The 24,901-nt window shown below is 56.8% G+C and overlaps 11 protein-coding genes across 11 annotated transcripts; 6 read left to right on the top strand and 5 right to left on the bottom strand.

The window, feature by feature from the left end:
- Nucleotides 1–114: 114 nt before the first annotated feature.
- LTHEOB_10369 (uncharacterized protein) lies at nt 115–849 on the top strand (the record flags this gene model as incomplete). The annotated part of the gene is made up of 1 exon (XM_035507006.1): nt 115–849. One exon carries the CDS (start codon nt 115–117, stop codon nt 847–849), a length of 735 nt encoding a protein of 244 aa, XP_035367906.1.
- A 3,122-nt stretch (nt 850–3,971) lies between these two features.
- Nucleotides 3,972–5,738, top strand: LTHEOB_10370 (MFS transporter; the record flags this gene model as incomplete). Its single annotated transcript, XM_035507008.1, has 5 exons — nt 3,972–4,219; nt 4,281–4,737; nt 4,790–5,277; nt 5,340–5,427; nt 5,487–5,738. 5 exons carry the CDS (start codon nt 3,972–3,974, stop codon nt 5,736–5,738), a joined length of 1,533 nt encoding a protein of 510 aa, XP_035367907.1.
- Nucleotides 5,739–6,251: 513 nt separating this feature from the next.
- On the top strand, nt 6,252–7,361 carry LTHEOB_10371 (uncharacterized protein; the record flags this gene model as incomplete). Its single annotated transcript, XM_035507009.1, has 1 exon — nt 6,252–7,361. The coding sequence occupies one exon, from the start codon at nt 6,252–6,254 to the stop codon at nt 7,359–7,361; it is 1,110 nt and encodes a 369-aa protein (XP_035367908.1).
- A 1,581-nt stretch (nt 7,362–8,942) lies between these two features.
- On the top strand, nt 8,943–10,040 carry LTHEOB_10372 (uncharacterized protein; the record flags this gene model as incomplete). The annotated part of the gene is made up of 1 exon (XM_035507010.1): nt 8,943–10,040. The coding sequence occupies one exon, from the start codon at nt 8,943–8,945 to the stop codon at nt 10,038–10,040; it is 1,098 nt and encodes a 365-aa protein (XP_035367909.1).
- A 344-nt stretch (nt 10,041–10,384) lies between these two features.
- On the bottom strand, nt 10,385–12,022 carry LTHEOB_10373 (Cytochrome P450; the record flags this gene model as incomplete). Its single annotated transcript, XM_035507011.1, has 3 exons — nt 10,385–11,681; nt 11,738–11,838; nt 11,891–12,022. The coding sequence occupies 3 exons, from the start codon at nt 12,020–12,022 to the stop codon at nt 10,385–10,387; spliced, it is 1,530 nt and encodes a 509-aa protein (XP_035367910.1).
- A 304-nt stretch (nt 12,023–12,326) lies between these two features.
- On the top strand, nt 12,327–13,406 carry LTHEOB_10374 (Amino acid/polyamine transporter I; the record flags this gene model as incomplete). Its single annotated transcript, XM_035507012.1, has 1 exon — nt 12,327–13,406. The coding sequence occupies one exon, from the start codon at nt 12,327–12,329 to the stop codon at nt 13,404–13,406; it is 1,080 nt and encodes a 359-aa protein (XP_035367911.1).
- Nucleotides 13,407–14,302: 896 nt separating this feature from the next.
- LTHEOB_10375 (Peptidase M43) lies at nt 14,303–15,517 on the bottom strand (the record flags this gene model as incomplete). The annotated part of the gene is made up of 7 exons (XM_035507013.1): nt 14,303–14,409; nt 14,470–14,632; nt 14,701–14,857; nt 14,912–15,007; nt 15,066–15,223; nt 15,280–15,385; nt 15,438–15,517. 7 exons carry the CDS (start codon nt 15,515–15,517, stop codon nt 14,303–14,305), a joined length of 867 nt encoding a protein of 288 aa, XP_035367912.1.
- Nucleotides 15,518–16,522: 1,005 nt separating this feature from the next.
- LTHEOB_10376 (Secreted protein Nis1) lies at nt 16,523–17,067 on the bottom strand (the record flags this gene model as incomplete). The annotated part of the gene is made up of 2 exons (XM_035507014.1): nt 16,523–16,740; nt 16,821–17,067. 2 exons carry the CDS (start codon nt 17,065–17,067, stop codon nt 16,523–16,525), a joined length of 465 nt encoding a protein of 154 aa, XP_035367913.1.
- A 1,338-nt stretch (nt 17,068–18,405) lies between these two features.
- Nucleotides 18,406–20,121, bottom strand: LTHEOB_10377 (Centrosome-associated protein cep250; the record flags this gene model as incomplete). Its single annotated transcript, XM_035507015.1, has 2 exons — nt 18,406–19,433; nt 19,551–20,121. The coding sequence occupies 2 exons, from the start codon at nt 20,119–20,121 to the stop codon at nt 18,406–18,408; spliced, it is 1,599 nt and encodes a 532-aa protein (XP_035367914.1).
- Nucleotides 20,122–21,083: 962 nt separating this feature from the next.
- On the top strand, nt 21,084–22,107 carry LTHEOB_10378 (Aldo-keto reductase; the record flags this gene model as incomplete). The annotated part of the gene is made up of 4 exons (XM_035507016.1): nt 21,084–21,385; nt 21,436–21,787; nt 21,837–21,930; nt 21,986–22,107. 4 exons carry the CDS (start codon nt 21,084–21,086, stop codon nt 22,105–22,107), a joined length of 870 nt encoding a protein of 289 aa, XP_035367915.1.
- Nucleotides 22,108–22,244: 137 nt separating this feature from the next.
- Nucleotides 22,245–24,267, bottom strand: LTHEOB_10379 (Glycoside hydrolase family 32; the record flags this gene model as incomplete). The annotated part of the gene is made up of 2 exons (XM_035507017.1): nt 22,245–24,034; nt 24,087–24,267. The coding sequence occupies 2 exons, from the start codon at nt 24,265–24,267 to the stop codon at nt 22,245–22,247; spliced, it is 1,971 nt and encodes a 656-aa protein (XP_035367916.1).
- Nucleotides 24,268–24,901: the final 634 nt, after the last annotated feature.

Consider the following 24,901-nt stretch of genomic DNA (forward strand, 5'->3'; position numbering starts at 1 on the left):
AGACTGTAAGATTGCGGTGGTGGTGCATCTGTTCGGAGTTTCGAGTGGACATGAGTCGCCGAGTCGGATGCTGCAGACTCGCCTCCATCTTCCGCCGCCTCCAAGAGTGCACCGATGAATCCCGAATCCCCGGTCACCATTGCTGATCTCGAACAACAACACAACCTCCAATCGCGCACACTTTCCACACCAACTGCACTCGTCGTCATGCCATCGCGTCCCCTTGTCATTTGCCTCCACGGCTCCGGATCCTCGGCCGCCATCTTCCACGCCCAAGCTCGACGCATCCGCTCCACGCTCGCATCGCAATTCGAATTCCTCTTCATCGACGCCCCCTTCGAAAGCCCGCCGGGGCCGGGCATCCTCCCTTTCTTCGAGGACGCCGGTCCCTACTTCCGCTGGTTCACCAACGAGGAGCGGTCGCGAGAAGCCGAATGGAGCGCGATTCTGTCCACGCTGGAAGCCGCTCTGGAGAGGTGTGGCCGTGCGCCATCCGACGTGAGAGGCGTCATGGGCTTTTCGCAGGGCGCCTTGGTCGCATCTCTCCTGCTGCACCAGGCCAAGTTCCACGGTGATCCGCGTTGGTCCGCCTTGTCGTACTCCATCTTGCTCTGCGGAGGCGGCGCCGAATCGGCCGTGTCCAAACTCCTCAACGTCCCCTCGGTCCATCTTCATGGGCTGAAAGATCCATACCTGATCAACGGACGACTCCTGCTTAAGTGGTACAATCCCGCGAACGCGACCGTCATCACTCACGATGGCGGCCACCATATGCCGACGGCCACCGACGACGTCAAGCGCCTCGCAGATGCAATAGTCCAGGTGAACAGGCAGACTGAAGAATGGTGAATCAATAGCAGCTATCGGAACCCGACACATTTGTTGGGTCAGCAATGTTTGCAGGGCGTGGCTCTATACTTGAGATATCCGCGGCATTCGAGGCACGGAAGTGCAAGTCCCAATTTTCCTGCTCAGATGTTTAGTTTGAGGGACTGGCTTTTTGGGAGCCCCGGGAATCCTCACCTGATCAAAGGTAGCACCTGACGCTACCATACCGGCGAATTCTCCGAAAAGTCCCAATGATGAAGCACTATCAAATGTACTGTTCCAGTCAGGGTTGATATAGATGGAGGGATCAGGATCGTAGTTCAGGGGTGGCTGCGGTGATAGTGGCGCTACATCAGGTCATAACGTTAGGAGGTGTAGATTATCAATTGCACGGATACGCACTGTTCGAGTACTCTGATCCATTGAAATCCACCGCCTCTTCGTCATGCAGGTCATCGTAACTGTTTGAGGCTGAGATCTGGCTCTTTTGCGCTTTTACGAGAACGATTCGGAGCACTTCCGCAACTTTCCGGGCTTCTTGAGACGTACGTGCAGACTGGACCCAGATATTGTACGACCGTTTGAGAGAGCGAATAATGTGTTCTCGTCTCTGTTGTTCCGTCGGTGTTTCGACCATCTGTGATGTCTCCATGTCGCAGTTGAGGTCGAGAGATAGTATTGTGCTAGCTAGTAGAAAGTCATGGTTTAGGACAGAGGTGAGCTTCCAGTTTCCTCGGTATAGCAAGCCTCCCGGCTGGCACTCTCGAAAGAGTGTATCCTGATATTGCAAGATCTGTACTGCAGCTTCGATGCATGACGTACGAGAATGTATGTATTTAACGTCACTTCGAGCCGCTGTCAGGTACTTGCGATGCAGAATACATCGGGCCTTCTGGAATACCATGTCCAAGTACATGCGTCGTAAAATTGTTTCCGAGGATTCTGTGAGCGATTGGTACAGGGGCTTCGGCTGGAAGCAGACAGGGATCGCGACCACGGTCTCGTTGAGCATCTGTTCAAGCCGCATCACATCGGCATAGGAGGTAGGATTTGTTGATGTGGTGAAGTCGGTGATCATGCCAAATACTCGTAGAACCCTGTTCCGGACGTTCAGGTATAGAATTGAGGTCATGTCGGTATCAGGGCGGGAGGGCGGTAACTCTAGAACATCTTCGTCGAAGTCGTTATCTAGAAAATTGCGGGGCTCGGCGGTATCGCATACGGCCTCGTTGACCATACGGGGTAGACCTACTTGGGTTGAGGTCATTAGGTCAAGCTGCATGATTGTTGCCCAATGTCTTCGGCGCATCTCGGCATGGAATGGCTTGATCTGTGGCGTATGTGAAGGATCTCTGTGATAGCCAGCACGCATGGCAAGACGTACGATGGTTCCAACAAGGATCCAATTGTCAACCCTTGTGTCGGCTGATGGGAGATGTTCCAGGGAGAAGTAAAGTATGAGAGCTTCAATGGTATAAGGGCCAACCTTTGTATACTTTCCGAGCACGAGGCATTCAACAACTTTGTCCTTGTATGCTTCAAGCATAGAATTGTCTCTCGGTGAAGACTGGAGAGAATGCATCTCCCGTTGCTGGAAGTGAGTTCCCAGGGCAAGGACAGCAAAGAGGAGGCCGATCCACATGATGGGAGCCCCAGACGGCGCCAGCCAAAACTTTTCGTACTCTTTCAGAAAGCTTGGGCCGTGTATGATAGAAGATGTCATGTCCATGAAATTGAAATACTTGGACACGAGTCTATCTGCCACGGGTCTCTGAGGCAAGGCATCAAGGATGGAGTCCCTGCTGGTCGTATCGTTGCATCCAAAAAGAAGCTTCGGGCCTCGATTTTCATTCTCACCAGCTCTGGTGGGAGGGAAGAGACTGGGTCCAGAACTGCCATCTTCGAAATCGTCTTTGAGCTCGGCAATCTGACAAGGTCGTCAGCAAAGAACGGTGAGAACAATGGGGCATCACGCACTCCTTCCAGAATGGAAATCCAATGGTCGCCGCTCACATATCGAGTTTCATCATTTTCAAGGCTTATCCGACCAAAGCTATCTGAAAGCTCGGCATCAAGTTCATTGGCATTTTTTGTGGCGCCAGAAGTGGCTTGGGGTGGCTTTTGAGGGGCAGAATGCATGAGAGTAAGGACAAGGCCCTCGAGCTGATTGATCCTTTCTTGGATGCTTGAACCTGTCTGGGGGGACCGTTTTTTCTGGTCTGTCTTTCGGGCAACATTCGTGACCAAGGGAATGTAAGTGCAAGAATTCGAAAGGCCGCGGTTTGAACATGAGCCGCAGGGGTGATTGCGGTCACATTTAAGCCTTTAGAGGATAAGCATAATGAATACGGCTCAGAAGCGAGCCACTCACTTTCGTCGGCGACACAGCGTGCATGACAGCTGCGGCTTGTCTCTACGACGGTTGGGCGGCGGTAAAGGTCTATGGTGCTCGCTCGCGGGCACTGAGGGTTGTGCGAGGTTGGCCATGGCCTAGCAGCAAATCACCGTAAGCGGGTGGTCCAAGGGCTCGGGAGCACAGACCCAGCGGTTTATACTGCTGTAAACTATGAGTACCAGGCTGCTAACATGCTCGTACCTCGTTTCTCATGAAGGTAGCCGTCTCCGCAGATCCACTCGTCACCTGACTGTTTTCCCTATTCATCTAAAGGCGCGCCAATGCTGCTTGCTATAGTAATCCGCTTGCGTGAATGACGGGATAACCACGGGCGATGCTTTTCGAAATGAAAGCGAGGAAGAAAAGGATCATCGACACAGACGCGTCAGAGTGTGGGCGGAGGGTCGGCATTGCCAGCGGAGGGTCGGCTTTTCCCACGGACGGTCGGCACGGCGCTTTTCGGTCCTGACCGCTGGTTCCATGCCGGTTTCACCCAAAATGTCCCAATTAACACCATTTCCTGCCGTTTCTGTATAGATTATCACCCTCCGCTCTGATCATCCGCTTCTTCAGTCACCGCCGGCGATGGTCCGACAGCATGGGCCTCGTATCCCATGGTTCATATTTGGATTGCATGCCCACCAGCCAAGCCTTGCTGTAGAACATGCGTTGAGTTGCCTTTACAGACAATTTGTACAGCATCGGAAAAGGCGACCACGCTAAAGGTCGACACTGCTACCAGCAAGACATGTCTCCATCAACAGAATCGAGGCACAGCAAGGACGGATCCGCGGACCTGGAGAAGCAGGATGCAGACGAGGCTTACCAACGTTCAGAGGAGCAGAAGACTCCTACCAATCAGGATTCATCGCCAGATGTCCAAGACCCGAATCTGGTCGACTGGGAGGGACCAGATGACGCAGCGAATCCTATGAACTGGCCAAAGTCAAAGCGCATCGGACATGTTGTCATGGCCAGTTTGACCACTCTATTTGCGTGAGTAGCATCCGAGCTGGAAAAGAGAAGTAGCTACGCTGACGTTCTCGGCCACAATCAGGAATATCACCTCGACTGCCTTCGCCCCGGCTGCCAGCTCCCTCGAGGCTGAGTTTGGCGTCACAAACAGCACCGTTGCGGCTTTCACCGTGTCGATCTACTTGATGGGGTTCGCATTTGGCCCACTGGTGATTGCGCCCCTCTCCGAACACTTTGGCCGGCTTCCCATCTACCGCGTCTGCATGGTGATAACCGTGGGGTTCCTGATAGGGTGCGCCCAAGCTAAGAATCTCGGCATGTTCCTGGTGTTTCGACTGATTACAGGCATCGCTGGATCAGGCCCAGGAACCATTGGTGGAGGAACAATCGCGGACGTAATGGCACCTGAGAATAGAGGCAAGGCCATGGGCGCCTTCGCCATGGGGCCGCTCATGGGTCCGGTACTGGGCCCCTTGATGTCTGGATTCATCGCGCAATACCTCAACTGGCGGTGGGTATTCCGCATTCTCTGCATTGCTGTAAGTCTTGTCCCTTTCGTCCGGCATGGTCGATCTAAATATCAGTCACCAGACCGGAGTGATCACCATCGTCCTGTACTGCATCATGACCGAGACGTACGGCCCTGTTCTGCTGAAGCGCAAAGCCGCCCGCCTCCGCAAGGAGACGGGAAACCCCGATCTCCACACCAGATTCGAATCGAGCGGTGTCAGCCCGCTTGCTTCTCTCGGCATGGCTCTGCAGCGGCCGTCCAAGATGTTGATCTTCTCGCCAATCGTGCTGCTCCTCTCACTCTACTGTGCCTTCGTCTTCGGCCTTCTGATTCTGCTCTTTACCACATTCTCGTCGGTGTATAGAAAGCAGTATGGCTTCAGTGTAAGTATGGGTGGACTTTCATATCTGGGGTTAGGCATGGGCCTCGCAGTGGGCCTGGTTTGCTTCGGGATCCTATCCGACAAGGTGGCCAAAAAGGACTCAGCCAAGAGCTCGGAATGGAAGCCGGAGGCTCGCCTGCTGCTGATGGTCTGGTTTGCACCCGTCATCCCCGGCGGCTTCTTCTGGTAAGTTCTCCGAGACTCACAGCCAAGAAATGTCGACTGACGGTTGGAAATTGCACGAGCAGGTACGGATGGACCTCCTACTACAAGGTGCACTGGATACTGCCGATCATTGGCACGTCGTTCATTGGCATGGGGGCTCTGATGGTCATGGTATGGTCTCCCCCGTTGGCGCATCCCGCCGGATGGTCGCTAATTGTCCCTGGATCTAGATGCCCATTCAGGTGTACCTTGTCGATGCGTTCGGGCCGCGAGTCGCAGCCTCCGCTTTGGCCGCAAACACGCTTCTCCGCTCGCTAGCCGGATGTTTTTTGCCCCTTGCTGGTCCCTCGCTTTACGAGGCGCTTGGTCTAGGCTGGGGCAACACTCTACTCGGTTTCATCGCCGTCGGCTTCACCTGCCTGCCTATCCTTTTCTACAAATACGGCGGAAGGCTGCGGCTGAAGTTTCCTATCACGTTCTAGGCCCGGAAGTGGCGTTCGGGAGCCGTTGGACCTCATGCGACGGGTGGGTAGGACCAGGACTGCGTATAGGCGTTGGTAGACGACGTTTGATAACCCTTTTCAAAACAGTTGAGGCTAAACGAAGGATAGAATGGACCCACTGCATTGCCACCCGTGTTTGCTTTTTTCTGTTGTTGTTGTTGTTGTTCTCGATTCACCGAAGAACTCCGAATATACACTCAGGCCCCCGGTTTCGGCAATTACCCCGTATGCTTCGACGACCAACGAGAAGGCCGCGAATCGCATTCGGCAATTCCGCCCATGCTTTGGCGACAACGAGCAAGCAGCGAATCGCATTCGGCGCGTCGCGGGCACTCGGATCCGGGTAAGTGACGGCGGACCAACCTCGGCGCAGACTTCCTGGAAGGTGATATATATCTTTCAGGCCGGATCCACAGCTAGATCGATGAAGCTGAACATTGACGACTCAGTTCAAGCAACCCCGGCCAATCACACCCGCACGATCTCAGCAGCATGACACAGCAGTTTCACGTTACGGCGGCGGACGGCGTGGCAGAGGGTCCGGCGTGGACCGGCCACGGCAACGATGCGTACCCGAAGTACGCGGCCCTCAGCAAGTCGCACTGGGAGATGTGGATGCTGGAGGGGACGGAGCAGACGGGCTCGGCGGGCGTGACGGTGACCTTCTTCGTCGACGGCTCGCAAACCTTCCACGGCAAGGACCCGCTGCACATCACCTTCCACGCGCTGCTGCCCGACGGCGAGATCGAGAAGCACCACCTCATCGCCGAGTCAGTGACGGCGCGCGAGACCGCCACGCACATCATCATCGAGTGGCCCGGCAAGGGCGGAGGCTCGTCCCGCATCGAGATTGCGCACGACCACAGCGCCGCCACGGCCATCTTCGACGTGCCTGAAGTGCGCGGCCGCCTTACGCTTACCAGCTACACGCGCAGTCCCGACCCGACGGCCGGCCCCCTGGCGCCCGCCGTCAGCCACCGGCAAGTCATGACCGGGGCGCACGCCGAAGCCGACATGGAATTCCCGGCCGGCAGCAGGCGGCTGCAATTCGCGGGCAAGGGCGGCCATGATCGCTGCTGGATGGAGGCGTCGTTCCCGGCCATCCTCAGCGACACGACGTACGTGCGCGGACACGCCGGACCCTTCACCTTTGCCAGCCTCCGAATTGTCAGCCGCATTGGCGACCGCAAGGGCAAGGTGTGCCAGAAGTTCCGGCTGCTGCGCGACGGCGTCGAGCTGTTCGGCAGCATGAACGATACCGTCAGCCTGACCGAGGACTATTTCGTGCTCCGCAGCAGCCACGGCGGCCCTGTAAAGGGTCCTTTCCTCGACACGACGACGGGTTACCGCCTCGATTTCGTGAAGCCGCGCGAGGGCAAGCACTGGGCGTTCGAGATCGCGCACGACAAGGTGTGGTGGAGCATGCCGTTGGGCCCGCCGCCGCTAGTGAGGGAAGGGAACAGCGGCTTCGTGTCGACGGTGCGCGGCGGTGAGGCGGGTGGCGAGATGTTCGATGGAGCCGGAGACGTTGGTCAGATCCATATGCCCGAGTTGAGCACGTTGATGCAGTTGAAGGCGGCGGCCACCAAGGGGCAGGCGTGAGCGTATACCCCGCACATCGGGCCGCCATCAGATAGACGGAAAGGCGGACTTCTCCGCAGGGCCCAGAACCATGTAGTGAGCAGAATAGATGGCCACGCGCATCTCACTCCACCAGAACAAGGGTGAAAATCACCACGCTTCGTCAAGGGTCGTACCCCGGAAACGATGACTTACGTCGAAACCGCACTAACGAAGGGCTTGGCAAGGCACTGGGTGCGCGGCTCGGCAAAAGTGCTTGAATCTTGCCCCTTTGGAGTTTGGGAGTCAACCGTAACACGACTCAAGCATTTATCCCGCCGGCTGAGGCTGATGGTGATGAGCCACCCGTCCACCACCCGTCCACTCACCGGCCTGATTATTGCATTCCCTTATGTCACGTAATCACCGCCACGGTCAACCGTAATGTTTCAGGCCAGTGTCATCATGCCTGCATTGCACGTTTTCCCAGTGGCCGGAGTCAGCCGCTGCCAGGGCCCGGAAAGCCGGTTGTTCGCTTAAGCTGGCTGCATCGTGAGTCGAGGTGCCTCCCACGCAGCTCGACGTGGTGCCGGAAATTGGCGTTCCGGGGTGCGGATGACAACAGAATCATCAGCAAAAGATCGCCAGCGTCCAGCAGTCTTTGAGAGCGGCAGAAGCCGATAGCGTGAGCCCGGGGAATTCAACGTATTCTCCAGCGCCGCCACGGATTGCGTTTTTCCATTGGTAAATGCTCCTTAGTCATGCCCGCCAAACCAGCGTTTCGGAATCTACACGGATCGGCGCGCCTAGCGCGATCTTGCCGAGAGACTTACCGCCCGGCTCAATGCTTAGGGGTCCGATAAGCTATACGACGCAGGCTTAACTCATGAGCGCTTCTATTGCTTCTTGGCACCGTTACGACTGCTCTCCTCTCGGCCGGGTCTGATCCCGGAGCCGCCACGCTTCCGTCCGCCTACTGAATATCGTGTCCTGACACGAATCATCACACGATATGGGAGTGGGGAACCCTATCTACATAAGCTGTCTCTCCATGTACCTGCATGTGAGCCATGTGAACTGCCAGCGGAAGGCTTCTCCCCGACCTCCAGTTTAATAATCTTTGTCCCACGTGTTCTCAAACTCCGATACCCAACCATGGCCGAAGAAAGCGATAAATTCCGATCCTTTCGCTTCGCCTGCGATCGCTGCCGCTCCCACAAGCTCAAGTGCCCGCAGAATCCTTCCTCCACAATAGGCGCCTGCCAGCGCTGCACAAGGGCCAAAGCCCAATGCACCTTCAGCCCCCGCGCTCGCCCTGCTAGAAATACGCAGAACGCATCTTTAGCGCAGGAAAAAGCAATCCAGGAGCCCGGGAGGCGGGACGGCTCCCAGTCGCCCGGCGCTCCCGGGCCGTCTAGTCCTGCGGGAGCGGAGAACCCGCCGCCACAGCAGCCAGACCAGCAGGGCCCCGGCCGATGGGAACCATCGTGGGGCCAACTCGACGTGTTGGGCGCTACACATCAGCACACTTTTCATGCCGACGCCGCCGTGTCTGCGTCAGATTTCTCTATGGGGGGCGCTTTCATGGACTGTTCTCCGTTCGCCGAAACCTCTGGACCGACCATGCACCATACCCCCTTCAATTTTCAGTTCGATATGAACCACTTTGGCGATTTGTCAGATTGTGCGGGCTCGATAGAGCCATCGGTGGGCGGCGCCAAGGGCAACGAGGACATTGAAATGTCAGCAACTGAGACTTCGACGTGTCCGAAGGAAGACTGCACGAGGAAGCTCACCTCTCTGGCAGTCGAGTTCCAGCGGCACCTCATGCTTATAAACAGCTACTCGACGGGGGCCGGCGCCGATGCCCAACACTGGCTCAGCACCTACCCCATCGGGGAGATTCTGTGCCTGTCCGGAGATTTTGCCAGCCTCCTCAAACCGGAGCTTTACCAACACGGACGTGGAGCGTCCGTCTCAATATGCGAGAACGACGGCGTCCGGCCGCCGAGCTGCACGCAAGTGGGTCATAAAGAGAGACACGACACCATCGGATCGGATGTAGCACATCGCAACCATCCACACACGCCGGAGTCGATGTCATCAGCATCCACTCCCAGCCCCACCACATCCTCCTCCTCTCGCCCCTCCTCATCCTCCGTCTCCGTCTCCACCACCTCCAACGGCGTGGACACGCCGATGGCCCTGCTGATCCTCAACTGCTACGTCTCCATGATCCGCATCTACAGCGCGCTCTTCGCCCACCTATACGCGCATCTGGGGCGGTCGGCAGCAGGGGTAGGCCTGTCGTCGCGCACCGATCCCGGCTTGAAATTCGGCGAGCTGCCGGCCGCCGGCGACGACGTGTCGCTGCGGACGTATACGGCCGTGCGGCTATTACTGGCCGCGCTGCAGCACAGCGAGGAGCTGCTCGATCTGCCCGACGACCTGCGGTGCGTGCTTAATGCGTCCGCCGCACCTAATGACCGAGAAGAAGCCGCGTCGTCGAGCAGCGAGGCATCATCGGGCAGTGAAGCAGAGCAGCAGCGCTTGGACCTGGCCGAAAGGGTTGGTCGGGAGATGATTGCGTCGGAGCTGGCGCGGGCCGTGTTCAGGCAGGAGGCGCAGATGAGTGCCGAACTCGGTGGAGGGGGGTTGATGCTGTTGAGGAAGAATATCGAGGGGGTGAAGACGTCGCTCAGGCAGCGCATGCAGTTGTGAGACGATGAAGTGACGGTTTCTTCTTGATTCGATCTGTACATATCTTTTTCTTTTGTCAACTTTTCTTACCAATCATCCACATTTTCTCACTTCTTACGATACCAGAATTGTATAGATAGTCTTCACGGCCGTAATGAGCATCATTAGCAATTAGTCACTAGCAAATTCTGTTCTATTACACATACATGAGCATCGGTGTTGGCTTTCGGCGACTTAATTTTCGGCTTTCACTTCTAATTACAGAGCAAGAAAAGCTTGGATATTTTGTACAGTCTCGTGCAGGCAGTCTCTAAAGCATGCTATAAATCGGAAATTTATTCTTGTCATGTGCTTGAACGAGATGCTTAGAACTTCCTTCTCCTGACTTTCAACACATACTTCGGCGCCTCCATATGTTGAGCCACCCTGAACACGGTGCTCTCCTGCTGGCCCGGCACATACTCAAACTCAAACCTCCTCAGCAGACTCACCAGCATGAGATGCATTTCCTGCAGAGCAAAGTGCTTCCCGATACACACCCTGCTCCCCGCCGAGAACGGCCAGAAGTACTGCTCATTCACCTTGCCCTTCTCATAAATCTCCAGCCAGCGCTCAGGTATGTACTCCTTCGCATCAGGCCACACGCTCTCATCATGATGCACGCCCTGCGTCGTAGGGAATACAGTCGTGCCAGCGGGCACGCGATAACCCAAGACGGATTCGTCACGCCTGCTCTCGCGCGGGCTTCCGGTGGCCTGGGCGGGCACGATGCGCATGGCCTCGTCCTCGCAGGCCTGCAGGTACGTCATGCCGTGCAGCGAGTACTCGCAGTCGACGGCGCGGGAGAAGTCCCCCGGCGTGTACCACGCGTCAACCTCCTCGTAGACACGGCGCAGCTTGTCCGGGTGCCGGGCTAGCATCAACAGCGTAAACAGCTCCGAGTTAGCCGTCGTCTCAGTACCAGCAACCAGCATGATGGTGACTTCGCCCTGGACGTCGAACGGCGTGAGCTTCCCGTCTTCGTCGTCCAGCCTTTCGACGAGCTTCTGCAGCAGGTCCTGCCGCGGCGCCGTCTTGGCGGTGCGGCGGCGGCTCTCCATGATGTCGAGGGTGAAGCGGTCGATGTAGGCGGGCCGCGTGGGGCGGAAGGGGATGCTGCGGATCCACGGCATGAACAGCAGCAGGCCGCTGGCCTTGAGCATCTTGCGCAGGAAGGTCGGCAGCGGGTGCGAGCCGTTCTTGACCACGTCGAAGCTCTGCCCGAAGATGGTCGTGCCGATGATGTCGACGGCCGTCGCCGTGCACAGGTTCTGCATGTCCACCTCGCCGGCTGATCCCGGGTCGTCGCACGCCGCCTCGACGACCTTGATGGTCTCGTCGATGCACTGCTGCATGAGCGGCTGCAGGCTGCGGATGTAGCGCATGCCGAACCACCCCGAGATGAGCCGCTTGCGCTCCGCGTACGCCTTCTTGTCCGTGAAGGCGATGAGGGTCGGCCGCGCGGGATTCTGGCGGAAGTTGCCGTAGATGAGTTCGGACTTGGGCCAGTCCTCGGTGTGGATGATGCGCTTGACTTCATTCTTGTCCGAGACGGAGATCATGCGCGGAGAGAGAACGACGATGGGGCCGTACTTTGCATGCAGCCGAGCGCTGAGCTCGTGGCTTTTGTAGAAATAGGTTCAGAGTCTGCCACGTATGATTCTCGAGGTGAAGCTTACGTTTTGCCCGCGGCGCTTGCCTTCATCAACGGTATGGACGAGATCTTGTTGATGAATGGGCCAGGGATGCGCGAGATGGGAGAAATCAGTCTTGAGATAATCTATTCACCGATCAATTGAGGAACAATCCGGGGAATGAACAGGTTCTCTAACCTTAAAAAGCCGTGGAACAATCACCAATGCCAATATCAAGGAGAAGAACAGCTGAGTCTTGGACATGGTTGCCAGGATCGAAGCATCCTGAGCGGCAGGCTCAGCCGTTGTTGAAACGTTTGTGGCATCCATACCGGCGGTACAGAGCGCATTAGACTATGTCCATAGAAACCTCGAAAGAGCAGTCTAAACTCACGGCCATGTGTCGTTGAATGTTTAAAAGGAAGTGTTCGTACCTCCCGATTCGGCAATGGCGGTTTCGGTGTTTTTCGGCGGCGGAACTCAATGAGGCCTGCTTCACACCACCAACTCACCACCACTACAAAAGCGCTCGGGATTTTGGCACGTAAAATAGCTCGACAAGAATACCCATCAGAACGTACCTAATTGGTCATCCTTGAACTTTCCATTTTCGGCACCATCCCTTGTCGACACCATGGCAGAACTCCCCACAAAACAGACGGCTCTCACATTCCAAGACGACGGCACACTTGGGATCTCGCATGAAGCGCCGGTCGCAGAACTCAAGCCAGACATGATCATTGTGAAGACAGCGGCAGTGTCAGTCAACCCCGTCGACACGAAAATGGAGTCGGGATTCGCAAAGCCGGGGAGCATCGGCGGCTGCGATTTTGCGGGGACGGTAGTGGCCGTCGGATCCGAAGTGCGGCGGCCCGTGAAGGTCGGCGACCGCGTGACCGGCGCCGTCATGGGCTCCGACCCGAACGACCCGTCCTCAGGCTCCTTCGCGACCTACGTCTCGGCCCCGGCCGACATCACGCTGACGCTGCCCGAGAGCGTGCCGTGGTCCGTCGGCGCGTCGCTGTCGACCGTGTGGTTCACCGTCGGCCAGGCCCTCTTCCACCACCTGCTGCCCGACCTGGACGTCACGCCAGCAAAACCCTACACCGGCGAGAAGCCCATCACGGTGCTCGTTTACGGCGGCAGCAGCTCGGTCGGCACGGCGGCGATCCAGCTGCTGCGGCTGGCCGGCCTGCGGCCCATCACAACGTGCTCGCCGCGCAACTTCGACCTCGTGCGGTCGTATGGCGCCGACGAGGCCTACGACTACCGCGTGCCGACGTGCGCCGCCGACATCAAGGCCGCGACGAAAGGCAACCTCAAGTACGCCCTCGACTGCATCACAACGAAAGACAGCATCGCCATCTGCTACGCCGCCATCGGCCGCGCCGGCGGCCGCTACACCGCCCTCGACCCCTTCTGGGAGGCCACCGCCGCCACCCGCAAGGCTGTCAAGGCAAACTGGACCCTCGGCATCACCATGCTGGGCAAGGACATCGCCTGGCCGGAACCGTACGGCCGCCCCGGCTCCGAGGAGGCGAGGAGCTTCGGAGCGAGGTGGGCAGGTGAGTTGCAGGCCTTGCTGGAGAGTGGGAAGATGCGCCCTCATCCGTTGAGGGCGAAGGAGGGTGCTGGGTGGGAGGACGTGCTGGCCGGTTTGCAGGAAATTAAGAAAGGGGAAGTAAGCGGCCAGAAGCTTGTTTATGTATTTTGATGGAATAAGTATTGAGGCTTACGGCTGAATATTTCGTACGAGAATATTGGAAATACAAAAAGCCGGTGTATATAAACCCACCAGTAGATAGTGGTTACTTCTACTTACCTTCGGAGTTACTTAGTACATTGGATAAACCGTAGGGTTTACTTAAAGAGATAAGAGTAGATAATAAAATGTTACAAAATGTGGACAATTGTAAATACGCTAAATGAGTGGCATAAGGGCTAAGAGGCTGGCTACCCGGAAAGCAGTTATACATCCTACTTAGTCGAAGAAGCTAACTACGAATTTACTATAGTACATAATAAATTATAAGAGTAATAACGAAATATCCTACCGCGTCAGTAATTCTATACGGGGTTCATGCACACAGCTAATAGACAAACTTTTTAACTCTTCCCTTTTTTTCTTTTAACTCTTAGCCACTGCATCTACTCTATAAATTATATGGGATAGTTACTAAATCTAACTCTTTTTTCGTAAAAAATCTCAACCCCAACTATCACCGGCCAAACCCAACAATCGTCGGCCAAACCCAACTTCTTTACTAAAATCTACCACTTTTCAACGGTCGCAGAACCTCAACGAAATTAAAATCTAACTACTTTCTTACTAACGGCTAAGCCTAAAAAAGAGTTGGGTTTGGTAATTACCCCAAATCTTATATGTAGGAACTCGTCGTTGCTCATTATTGCCGAGCGTATTTGCCGTGTTTTATTGTCTTTTCTTCAACACCAAGGCAGAATCCCTTGTATATCTCACTACAATAATGCCACTCATTCATTATACTTCATGGAATCATTTCAAACGATTGGTGTACATAAACGCTTGATTTCACTGCTGCATTTTGAGAATGAGTGGTATACAATTCATTCAACTTGCACCGTTCAACATCATACAAAAATGCCTCTATGCGTCTCCATTTCATTATGCGCATACGCAATCTGCCCCGGCGTAAACTCCGTCCTGCACTCATCACTCGTGTAGTCCATATAATTATCTGTCCAACAGTCAGTCAGCCCCAGCACACACTTCACGGACACACGGTCACAAGACTCACGAATAGGATCCAGCCCCGGGGCATCAGGGCAAGTATCGCGGCCCTCAGGGCACCCGCCTAGCGCATCCCACGACGATGCCGGCACCGCCTCGAGCGGCGTGTCGTCGACGTAGTCGAAATTGTTCTCGCAGCCGCCGGAGAAGGTGTGGTACAAGCCAACCCACTGCGAGAGCGTCACGTCATGTCAGCAAAAGACCTGCCTAGCTTGGGTTTCTCAAGGGTGCTACTTACGTGGCCGGCCTCGTGGATGAGTGTCTTGCCGAGCGTCCAGATCTTGTTGGCGCCGCCGGGCAGGATGGAGTTGTGCAGCACGACGCCGTCGTTCGGGATGTTGAAGTCGAGCTCCAGCGGCACGGTTGACCACGCGCTGATGCTGCTGTCCCAGAGACTGTGCGAGTGTGAGTGAGCGGACGGCGGTGGTAAGGTTGTGGTGGCGGCTTACCCGACTATGTAGACGTTTAGCGCCGTCTTGTCGCCCTTGCGGAGGGCGGTCTTCATGTCTGTTTCTTGCTGAGACAGCTGCGTTGCGTTGTAGAACCTGTGTGTGTGTTAGTGGCTGGCTTTGTTCTTGCAGATGTGGCACAGGGTGTGCTCACCAGCTGGCGTTGGTGGTCCAAGTCGTCTCTGCAAGCCGGAACTGGTAGCCCATTGGCACGAAGCCGTCGTTCAGTATTTCTGTCTGATGGTTCAAGAGGTCATCGGTGATGAAATCGGTAGTGCTGTTGCCCTCCGCGAGAATGACATGGTAGTAAAGCTTTCGAAAGAGTCAGCTGGACTTTGTATCCGCAATCGTGGCTGACGATGTCTTACATCCATTGTGGCAGTTGAATTTGTCCCATTGTTCGCGGCTTGCCGCACTTTGATACCGCTTGTACCAATACTCCTCTTGGCAACTTCGGGCCGTGTTCCGCAAGGCCTGAAGAAATGGTGAGTGGAAGCTTGAGAACGCATGTAGATTATCCACATACCCTGTCCACAGCCGGCCGGTGGCAGCTGCACACGACGCGAATGCTGCAAGAGCAATTGATGGAACGACGAGACGGACCATGATAGGCGTTGACGTCACTTGAATGTGTTATAGGAAATTTCAATGTAAAGCCTAAGAGTAACGCAATATCGCCAATGTTTCGAGTTCATTTTGAGGGAAAGGGGTTTTGGTGCGGCGACAACGTGGTGGCCTGCACGGACCATTGGCCGAGGTTGTATCCCATCCCGTATCCGATACGAGGTGTGGTGATGTGGTAACATCACATTGGGAAAGTAGTGCGGGGAGAATTGGAGAAAGAGTCCAACAGAATAGAAAGCAGTAGCAGTCACGTCAAGATCAGCCGCACATTTCATCATTTGTGTGTTGTGTGATGGGAACAATATGGAGCAGAACAATTATAGAAACAACGCTTGTTTCCTCATTCGCCCCGCCATTTCAGCCGGAATACCCGGCCCCTAACGGATATTGCTTGTATACCGTTATTCCCGGACTACTTGGCATGCGTCATGGCGGCCAGCCGCGCGCAAGACCTTGCCGCTGAACCCCGGATTTTGTCGTATTTCGATCAGCTTCCCCGCTGTGGATTTTCGTGGCAAATTGCAATAACCTTCAGCGAACGACAACATATGTTTCAACCGCGTTCTCTTGCCTCCTTATAGTGAAATTTTTTTTCAAAGAGCCGCAGCCATAAGCTTTTGCTGGGTTTCAGACCATGACTCTCCTCCACTAACACGGATCCTCGGGGTTTCTCGGCGACCATTTCAAAATAGCAGTCGTATTTTCGCAACCGCTCTGTGGCTTGCCTCGTCAATCTTGGTGGCGCTGCGGCGCCGGCACGCGGCCGTTGCCCCACAGCGCCACCGACGGCAAAGGCTCTGGTGGTCTCCGAGCGGCGTCCGACCCTCTCGCGGATGCGTTGGGTTGTTCTCGAGTGCCCGATGACCGGCGCTGGGCTGCATCCGCCCTTTAATTTCACACATGCACAAAAAAGCAAACAGAAACACAACAACGTAAACATTAAAACGATTTTCCATTCATATCATGCTCATAACGACAAATGCTAAATTAATACTGGTGCTGGATGATGAGGCCCTGGCCGCTGGTGACGGTCTCGGCGCTGGCCGCCTTGCCGACGGTGACGGTGGCGTTGTACAGGGTGGAAATGGGGAACAGCCTGGCGCCGGACAGGGCGTGGACGATGGCGACGACGGTGGCCTCGCCCTCCTGGAGGTACGAGGGGGCGGTGAGCTCGACGTCGACGGACTCAGGCGTGGGGGTGACGTCTGTTTGATCGCGTCAGTCGGGGGCGGCCAAATTAAACAAACAATAATTCATGACTTGCTAGGTCGGGAATAAAACGTACCGGTGTTGGTCAGGATGGACTTGCCCAGCAGGTCGGTGCCGAGGGCCCAGGCGTCGGTGTAGTCGGGAGAGGCGATGCCGAAGGCGATGGAGATGTCCTTGGACTTGGTGGCGTTGTTGTCGGCGAGGTTGGCCGTGAACTTGGCGCCGGGCACGATGGTGCTCGGGATGGTGAAGCTGACGATGCCGGCCGAGGCAACCGAGGCGAGCGACACGACGCCGGCGAGGATGGTGTTCTGGAAAAGCATTTTGGATTGTTTTGTTGTTGTCGGTCGGAGTATTGAAACTTCAGAAGCCTGGTGCCTTGCGAAACAAAGAGGCTGACAGGCCTTTTATAATTATTGGCGTGCATGCCCGTCATCATAGGTGCTCAGGCGGCCCAGCACGGAAAGGGGTAAGATCACGCCTGAATCGTGCTTTTGGCGCAAGGATGCCGGTTCCACAGGTTACTAAGAATACGGATGGCACGGCGAATAACGTCACCACGCCGACTCCGCATCCCACACCGACTGCACTTTATTCCACACGCTATGGTCAACCAAAGCGGGGGGCAAATTGCGCGAAAGCTGCGGGCTGGATTACGCAGCTATTGATTCTGAAAGGATGCATTACTCTTTAGCTTGTCCGCGCATGCTCGTATTGCAGGTGCTAATGATTCATACGCTTCTTTGCCTCATCTAAAGAAGCGGTAGGCCTGATGCCGATGGAGAAGAGATGGAGAGTGCCGGAAGTTCCAGAAGCAGGAGCTTGGGCCTTCTGACGATCTTCCATTTTGGCTGTGCCTCACAGTTTAAAGGACGGGTTCGCCGGATGGCCGGTTTGTAGAGGACAAGCCAAACAACTCACAGCGGCAGTATCCACCCGGCCTTATTTCTGCAGAAGTAGTATATGTCCGAATGGCCAAGCGAGTTCTCAAACGTGAAGGGGTACACTCCACGGCCCCTCATTCTGCCAGAACATATCGTGGTCAGTCGCATCTGGCCTCTACCAGGGCATTGCAGTCAACGTGATAGTGGTGAAAGTAATCGTAGTTAAGCTTAGCATAGAGCAGATACGACGAGATGGATCTACGGCATGGCCAGTGAGATGCTTGAAACATTCAGCCCTCGAGATAAACGAATACGTAGTACGCCCAACGTCGGGAAGACTTTCCCTCTGGAGAAGATTCGAGCGTCAAGGGTTTCCGCGTTGGTCAGTTTAAGAAACAACCGTCCGAGGGACATTAGTAGACGCATGCAGAGGTTTGCAGCAAAAGGTTAGTGCGAATTTATTTTCCGTGTTACAGAGTATGGGTAGTTGAAGCAATCGTCCGGGCGTAAATGTAGCATTAATAATTACGCGTTTGCGTCTACGATAGCTTCTGCCGTCTACATGCGTCGAATTCCGTGCTTCGTCAAGAAAATGACGAATGATTCTTCCGGCCTACTTAAGCACGGAGGGTATACTTACCGCTGGTTCATAAACAATAAAAAAGCGCGAGCCAAGATCGCGCGATGCAACCTCCACCACGCTCTGAGCCCCGCGCCCACTCAACCACACACCTCCCCTCCCCTCCCATCACGCAAAACCCACCCACCAAAGCGCCATCAAACCGACCTCGCCCTCCTCTCCTCATCCCCCTCCCCACCCTCACTCCCCGTCTCACTACTCTCACTCCCCAAACCCCTCCCCAACCCCACATCCACCCTCCTCACCACCCCCTCCGCCTTCTCCCACATCTCCTCCGCCGCCTCCTCCACCATCTCCGCTGCCTTCCTCTCCACCGCTTCCAGCGTCTCGCGCCTCACCTCGCCCATCTCCCTCACGCACTCGTCCCGCACGTCCTTGACCTCGTACACCGCGTCCTCGACCTCCTCGCGCAGCCGCAGCGAGGCCGCTTCCTCAGCGTCAGCAGCAGCGTCGGCGGCGGCGGCGGCGAGGAGGTTGGATAGCTCGGGCTGGACGAGAGCGGGGAGGTGGGATTCGATGAGCGTGGAGAGATGGGGTTCGAGGAGGGCGGATAAGAGAGGATGATGGGATGGGGAGGGGGAGGACGGGGACGGGAGGTTGTGGGCGGGGAAGAACAGGGAGTGGGCGAGAGCGGCGGCAGCCGTAGCGGGGGGGTCAGCGAGGGCGGAGCGGAGGGCGGAGGGTAGGACGGCGCGGAGGACGTCGGGCAGCGCATCGCGTACCAGGCCGGGCAGCGTCTCGCGGACGATGTCCGGGAGGGCGTCGCGGACGGCTTGCTGAATGGTGGCGTGGAGATCTATTGGGGAAGCAGCGGAGATGGAGATGGTGGTGGTGGGTGCGGCGGGGTTGGTGCTGGCAGGAGGAGTGCTTAGGGACGGCGAGTGCTTTCTTAGCGGGGTGCGGGTGGTGGTGGTGGTGGTGGTGCTTGCGGGATGGCGCTGGTAGGCTGGTGGGGAGCGCCCGTCTTCGGCGTCGGAGAGGGTGGTGGTTGGTCTGCAGGGAGACGGAGAGGGCGAGGGAGTGCTGTTCTCCGGCTGGGGTGTTGTAGCGCAGTCGGAAGCATGGGTTCGCTCCTCGTCTGCTTCTGTGGTCTGTGAGTTGTAGTACTGCCCTGTTGCCTTATGCGAGTCGTTTCGGCTGTCCTGCTTCTTCGACGGAGGAACGTCTGCAGGAGGGGTGGAGCTCGTGCGTGGTCGTTTTGTTTCTCTGCTGGGCTGAACGTAGGGCGGTGGTGCCTCGGGGATGTGGAAGACATGCCAATCCGTCTCTTTGACACCCTTACCTCCTCCGAGTCTTCGGAGGTCCGTTGGTAATGACGTGAGGTTGCCTTTCTGAGCAAGCCTGACAAGCTCTTCCAGACCTCGGCGCTGGGCTTCTTTCAGGCGATTCTTTGGGAAGTAGAAATGGAGCGCCTTTGAACGGCAGAAAGAATAAAAATTCAAGAATCTTGGGCTGGATGCATCCTTCGGGGAGATGGGGGTGCTGCTCGCAGGGACAATGACGCAGCCAGGCGACGTGAGAGAAAACGAGAGTTGTAACACGTCCGCGTCTGATGAAATGCCATCATGCAGGACAAGCTGGTTCTTTATTTTCACGGGCAATGCGTCTGCAGTGTCCAGACTGCACTGTGTGATGTTGGCGGGCTCGATGGATAAGCTTAGGGACTGCGCATCATCAAAACCTTGGAGCTCAATGAGGAGCCTTATGCTGAACAAGGCTTTGTTCTGGCGCTGGTCGAACTTGAGGAAAAGAGGGAATGGACCGCAAGCATCTTCGGATTCAGCATCGTGCACGAGTATGAGATGGTCGCGGAGCAGCCAGGAAGCGGCCGAGGCACGGTTACGAGATGGCATTGCAGAGAATCACTGGGAAGGCGTAGAATTAGCCTATCTATATAGCGGAACCCCCGACGCAGCGGGAACCCTCCCACCCGGGCTTTGAGCATGACAAGCAGCCCTGGCTCGACGCCAACCTCCAGCAAGCCCTTGACCCCAACCGAAAACATGTCTCCACAACCAATAAGCTGATGTGAACAAGGTAGGACGTACGGGAAGCGAGGCGTGGCGACTAATCCCAGGCGAGCGCGCGAGTCCTGCGGATCCAAGCAAGACCGTCGGCCCAGCAACTGAACTCTGCCCCAGCGTCGATAGACACCGGTCACGAAGATGGTAGAGCCGTAGCCAGTGCGGACGGCTTGACGAGAGATCGGCGGATGCGAACGCGAAGGACGTACGACAGGCAGCGACCAGCGGCACTGCAGCGCGCAGCCCAAGCGAGCGCGTGGGTCCTGCGGAAACCCTCGGCAAAACTGTCGGCCGGCGACTGAACTCTACCCCAATGTCGATAGACACCGGTCACGAAGGTGGTAGAGCCGGGGCCAGTGCGGACAGCCCGTCAAGGGATCGGCGGATGCGAACGCAAAGGCTGCGGTGCTGGCGACGGCGCGGGGATCGATGGTGGAGGTGCTCGCACGGCCGGCGAGCGAGCGAGCGAGCGGATGGAGTGATGGCGATGGGCGGGGTGATGAAGGTGCGATGGTGTTGATGGGGATGGTGTGGAGATGAAGGTGAGGAGGTTGGGGCGCGCGGTCGCGGCGCGTTGGGTCGCGTGCTGAGTCATCGGCGACTGAGCCTCGTCGTCGCTGCGTGGCCACGTCTTTTCTGGCCGCGCGGCCCCCACCAAACATGCCGCAGTGCCGCGTTGCATGCCACGAATATCGCGAAAGGATCGCTGCCAAGGCGGCAAAGACGCGTTTAAGTACTGAAGCTTTGCCAGCCACAGTTCACGTTCCGTCTGCAGCTCCATTCCACTCACAATGGCTTCCAACAATGACTATGATCCGGCCTTGGAGCCTGGCACGCCTTGGCACCACCACCCTTTGGCAATCAAGATTGGTGTCGGCATACCTGCTGTACTATTTGTCCTCGCCAGTCTTGTTGTTCTCGCACAGGCCCTAAAGCACCGCACCTGGTGTGCGTGGGCCTTGGTGCTTGCTGGTCTATACCTCGCCTTCGGCACCTACAACCTCAACATGGGCTATACCTTTGATCACCTGATGGGGCTGGCACCAAGTTTAGCAGATGACAAGTCGGCCATGAGGATGATGGGTTTCATCGAGTACTTCAACACCAGTCTCTCTCGGTTCGTCCAATCACTAACAGACACAGCCTTGGCGGCATCCTTGTCATGCAAGCCACCCTTATAGCCTTCTCCCGCTTGGTCTCCTTCTTGCAGCCGAGTGACTCGGCCCTGCTGGGGAAAGTCGTCGTCGCCCACATCCTAGTCTCGATCGTGAACATTCTCGTCGCCCTCACCCTTTTCAAGCCAGCGCTGGTCAAGTTTTCCCCCTTCCTTGAATTGCCCTTGTACGCGGCCGTTATCTACCTACAACACGCCTACAAGCAACATGTTGCCCAATGGGCCGAGCAGAAGAACGCTATGAGGCTGCCAAAAGCAGCAGCTTCTCGCCCCTGGATGAACCTGTTCTATGCCACTCGCCGCATAGCAGTCATACTAGCAGTACGTCCCCCTACCATAGTTTGAATCCCCTCTCTAATACCCGCTGCAGATTCGAGCCGTCGTCGGAGCTTTTTGTACAATCACCGGCCAGTTCAATAAGGACATCTACTTCAACCTACTCACGAATCAGATGGGGTTGCTTTGTGAGCTTTCTCTCCACTCTCCAGTGTCCGGCTGTTTTCTCACATTTGATTCCAGTGTGTTTCTGGACCTACTGTCGCAATTTCCCCGGCTGGTTCTTGCCCAGGGAGTACACCGTCCTGATTTATCGTGGACAGGCGAATGACTACAAGTCGGTACCGCTTGAGGATATGAGTTGAACGAATCGGATTATTCTTCGTTTTCTACAGTAAAAGTTCTGTTCCAATGCATGATTTGAACCATCTATTCCCAACATTCTATTTTGTATTACCTCTGAAATTACCCCAGAACCGCATGAGCCATTACCAACTCGTCATCAATACCCATCATAAATCTGATACCCCACCGGCACCCAGTCATTCTCGATGGTGACATGCGTCTCGTAGTACGGATCCATGTGCAGCTCGCCGCTCGTATTCGCCGGCCGCTGCGGCCACACGTCCGCCATGCTATCCCAGAACGTCACATTCTTGAACACGGCAGCACCGCCCGTCGACACTGCCACGACGCCCAGCGCGTCGGCCTTGGACGGGTAGATGCGCGACGTCAGCGAGAGGCGGTCATTGATGAAGATTTCTAGCAGCGAGCCGTCGACGAAGATGTTGAAGGTGATGGGCTCCGGAGCCACGCCGGACGCAGAGCTGTTGGACGGGAGGAGGAAGGGCTCGAAGTAGCCGTTGAAGCTGGAGCGGGTGAAGTTAGTGATCAGGCTGGAGTTGATGCGGTTGAGCACGAGCGTGTTGTTCGCCGGCGTGTAGTACACGGTCGTGAACTCCCGCCCATCCGGCGACGCGCGCAGCTTGAACCCGACCTGGCCGTCCTTCGGCCACTCCTCGAGCGTCGCCTGCAAGTGATACGCCTTGCTGGCCAAGCCATCAATCGTCGTCTCGCCATCCACCCGCACATCTCCAACCGCCCTCTCGCCCTTCTGGATGCCGGCCACGACCTCGGGCAGCGGCCGCTGCGCCAGCGTCGTCACCGCGTACGTCTGCTTGCCGTCCTCACGCTCCCAGATCTCCGCGCTCTGCGCCGGCGCGCCCGATGCCGGCGCTACAACACCGCGCACCTTGCGGATGTACACTTCACGCGGCAGCACCAGCGAGCCCTGGTACCCGTTCTGGCTGACGCCGTAGCCGTTGAAGTCCTCGTCGGACCAGCCCCACGCCACGCGCCGCTGCTTCTTCTCGTCCCAGAAAGTATTAATGGCGTAGTTGTTTCCCCAATCGCCCGGGCCCGCCGCCTTGATCTCGAACGCCGCGGAGCCGTTATCCCGGCGGGACACATCACCGAGCGCGAACAGCGACCAGTGGCTGAGGTTGTGCCCGAAGCTCTCGAAGCCCTCCGCGCCAAACGTGTAGACCCAGTGGATGGTCTCATTATCCCCACCGAACTCCTCCCGCTCGACCAACGGGTAAAACGTCGCCATCTCAAAGTTCCCGCCAAAGTTCCCCGTGCGTCCGCGGTCCGGGCCCCACGTGTAGTTCACCGGCACCTCGAACAGCGAGCCCTGGAACGCCCAGTCCGTCAGGTTGTCCCCCGGCGCCTTCCACAGCGGCGCGCGCGGGCCGACGTCGCGGATGCCGCTGCCGATGGTCATGTAGAACGTGTCCTCCGCATCCCCCAGCACGCGCGCCAGCTCCGGCATGCGCGCCGGGATGGGGTCGCGCATGCCCGTCACGTTCCAGCCGAAGTCTTGCGCGCCGTTGAGGATCGGGTTGCCGGCGTACTTGTGCCACGTGCGGCCGCCGTCGGACGACGTCGCGGCGTTTTGGGTTTCGGAGTTGGGCTTGTACGGTTTGCGCCAGAAGTCGGGCGCCGAGCGGGAGCCCGTGTAGAAGAGGGTGAGGTTGCCGTCGGGTTGGCCGGAGAGCGAGAGGGGGACGGCGCCGCCGGAGAAGGCGCCGAGCCAGTCGTAGCTGAAGGCCGGGCCGGGCTCGATGGCGACGAAGGAGCGGGCGGTCCAGTTGTTGACGTCGGTCCAGGTGATTAGGTCTTTGGAGACGGCGTGGCCCCAGGTGGTGTTGCCGAAGTTGATGTGTTGCGGGAAGGACTGGTAGAAGATGTGGTAGGTGTCCCGTAGTGGGTCGTACATGGGGCCGCAGGGGTCTGGGGGAAGGGGTTAGTGATGGTTGTTGTTGGTCATGAAAGAGAGGCTCACCATTCATGTGGCCGGCTGGGGCGGCGACGTGGTAGGTCGGCCTCCATCGAGTGAAGAGGGAATTGTTTGCCAGCGTGCCCAGGTCTAGCGTCGGTGGGATGTCTTGGTCGTCCGGGATGCTGAGGGCATGTGTGGCCGAGGCCAGGAGTGCTGCTACGCTTAACGTTCCTGCAGCACGCATGTCGTCGTCCTTCTAGAAGCTTAAAGCGGATGCTACCGACTCATTGGGGATCCGACTGCCTGGGTCTTTATAGCCTAAATGGAGCGGGACGGTAGGGAGAAAAGCACCAGCATTTTAGACCTTGAAGGGGGAAGGATCGTCAGTCAGCACGGCTGGCTGCCGGTGTCGCTGGGCACCATCATAGCCAAGCTGGGAGGGCTTCCCTAGATGGTGGATCGACTTAGCGTGCCCATCAATATCTGGTTTCATCTACGCCAGTCGTGCCATGTGGGGCTGGACTAAGCAGTTGCCGGCCGGGTGGCTGCGGCACTTGTGAGCCGTTGGTCTTTCGAGCCGCACATCGGTTTTGCAAATCATCGATCTCATCCGCCGCTTGTGGCTTGTCGGATCGCGCTTTAGCTTCGAGATCTCGGAAGAAGATATGCTAATCTTGCATGCCGATACCGTCAACTCTACCCTTCATAAGGCCATCGGGGTAGCCCTTTTGCTTTACGGCGGTTCGCCTTGCAAGAACTCAGATCGTTCTACGCGCTAAATGCTCGCTTCCCGACGCATCACGTCATCAACTGTAGAACCCCGATCGGCAGGGGAGAAGGAGTATATTCGGAGAAATTGGCAGCGTGTCTCCGAGCAT

This window comes from Lasiodiplodia theobromae (genome assembly GCF_012971845.1).
Source record: "Lasiodiplodia theobromae strain AM2As chromosome Unknown scaffold_38, whole genome shotgun sequence".
NCBI lineage: Eukaryota > Fungi > Ascomycota > Dothideomycetes > Botryosphaeriales > Botryosphaeriaceae > Lasiodiplodia > Lasiodiplodia theobromae.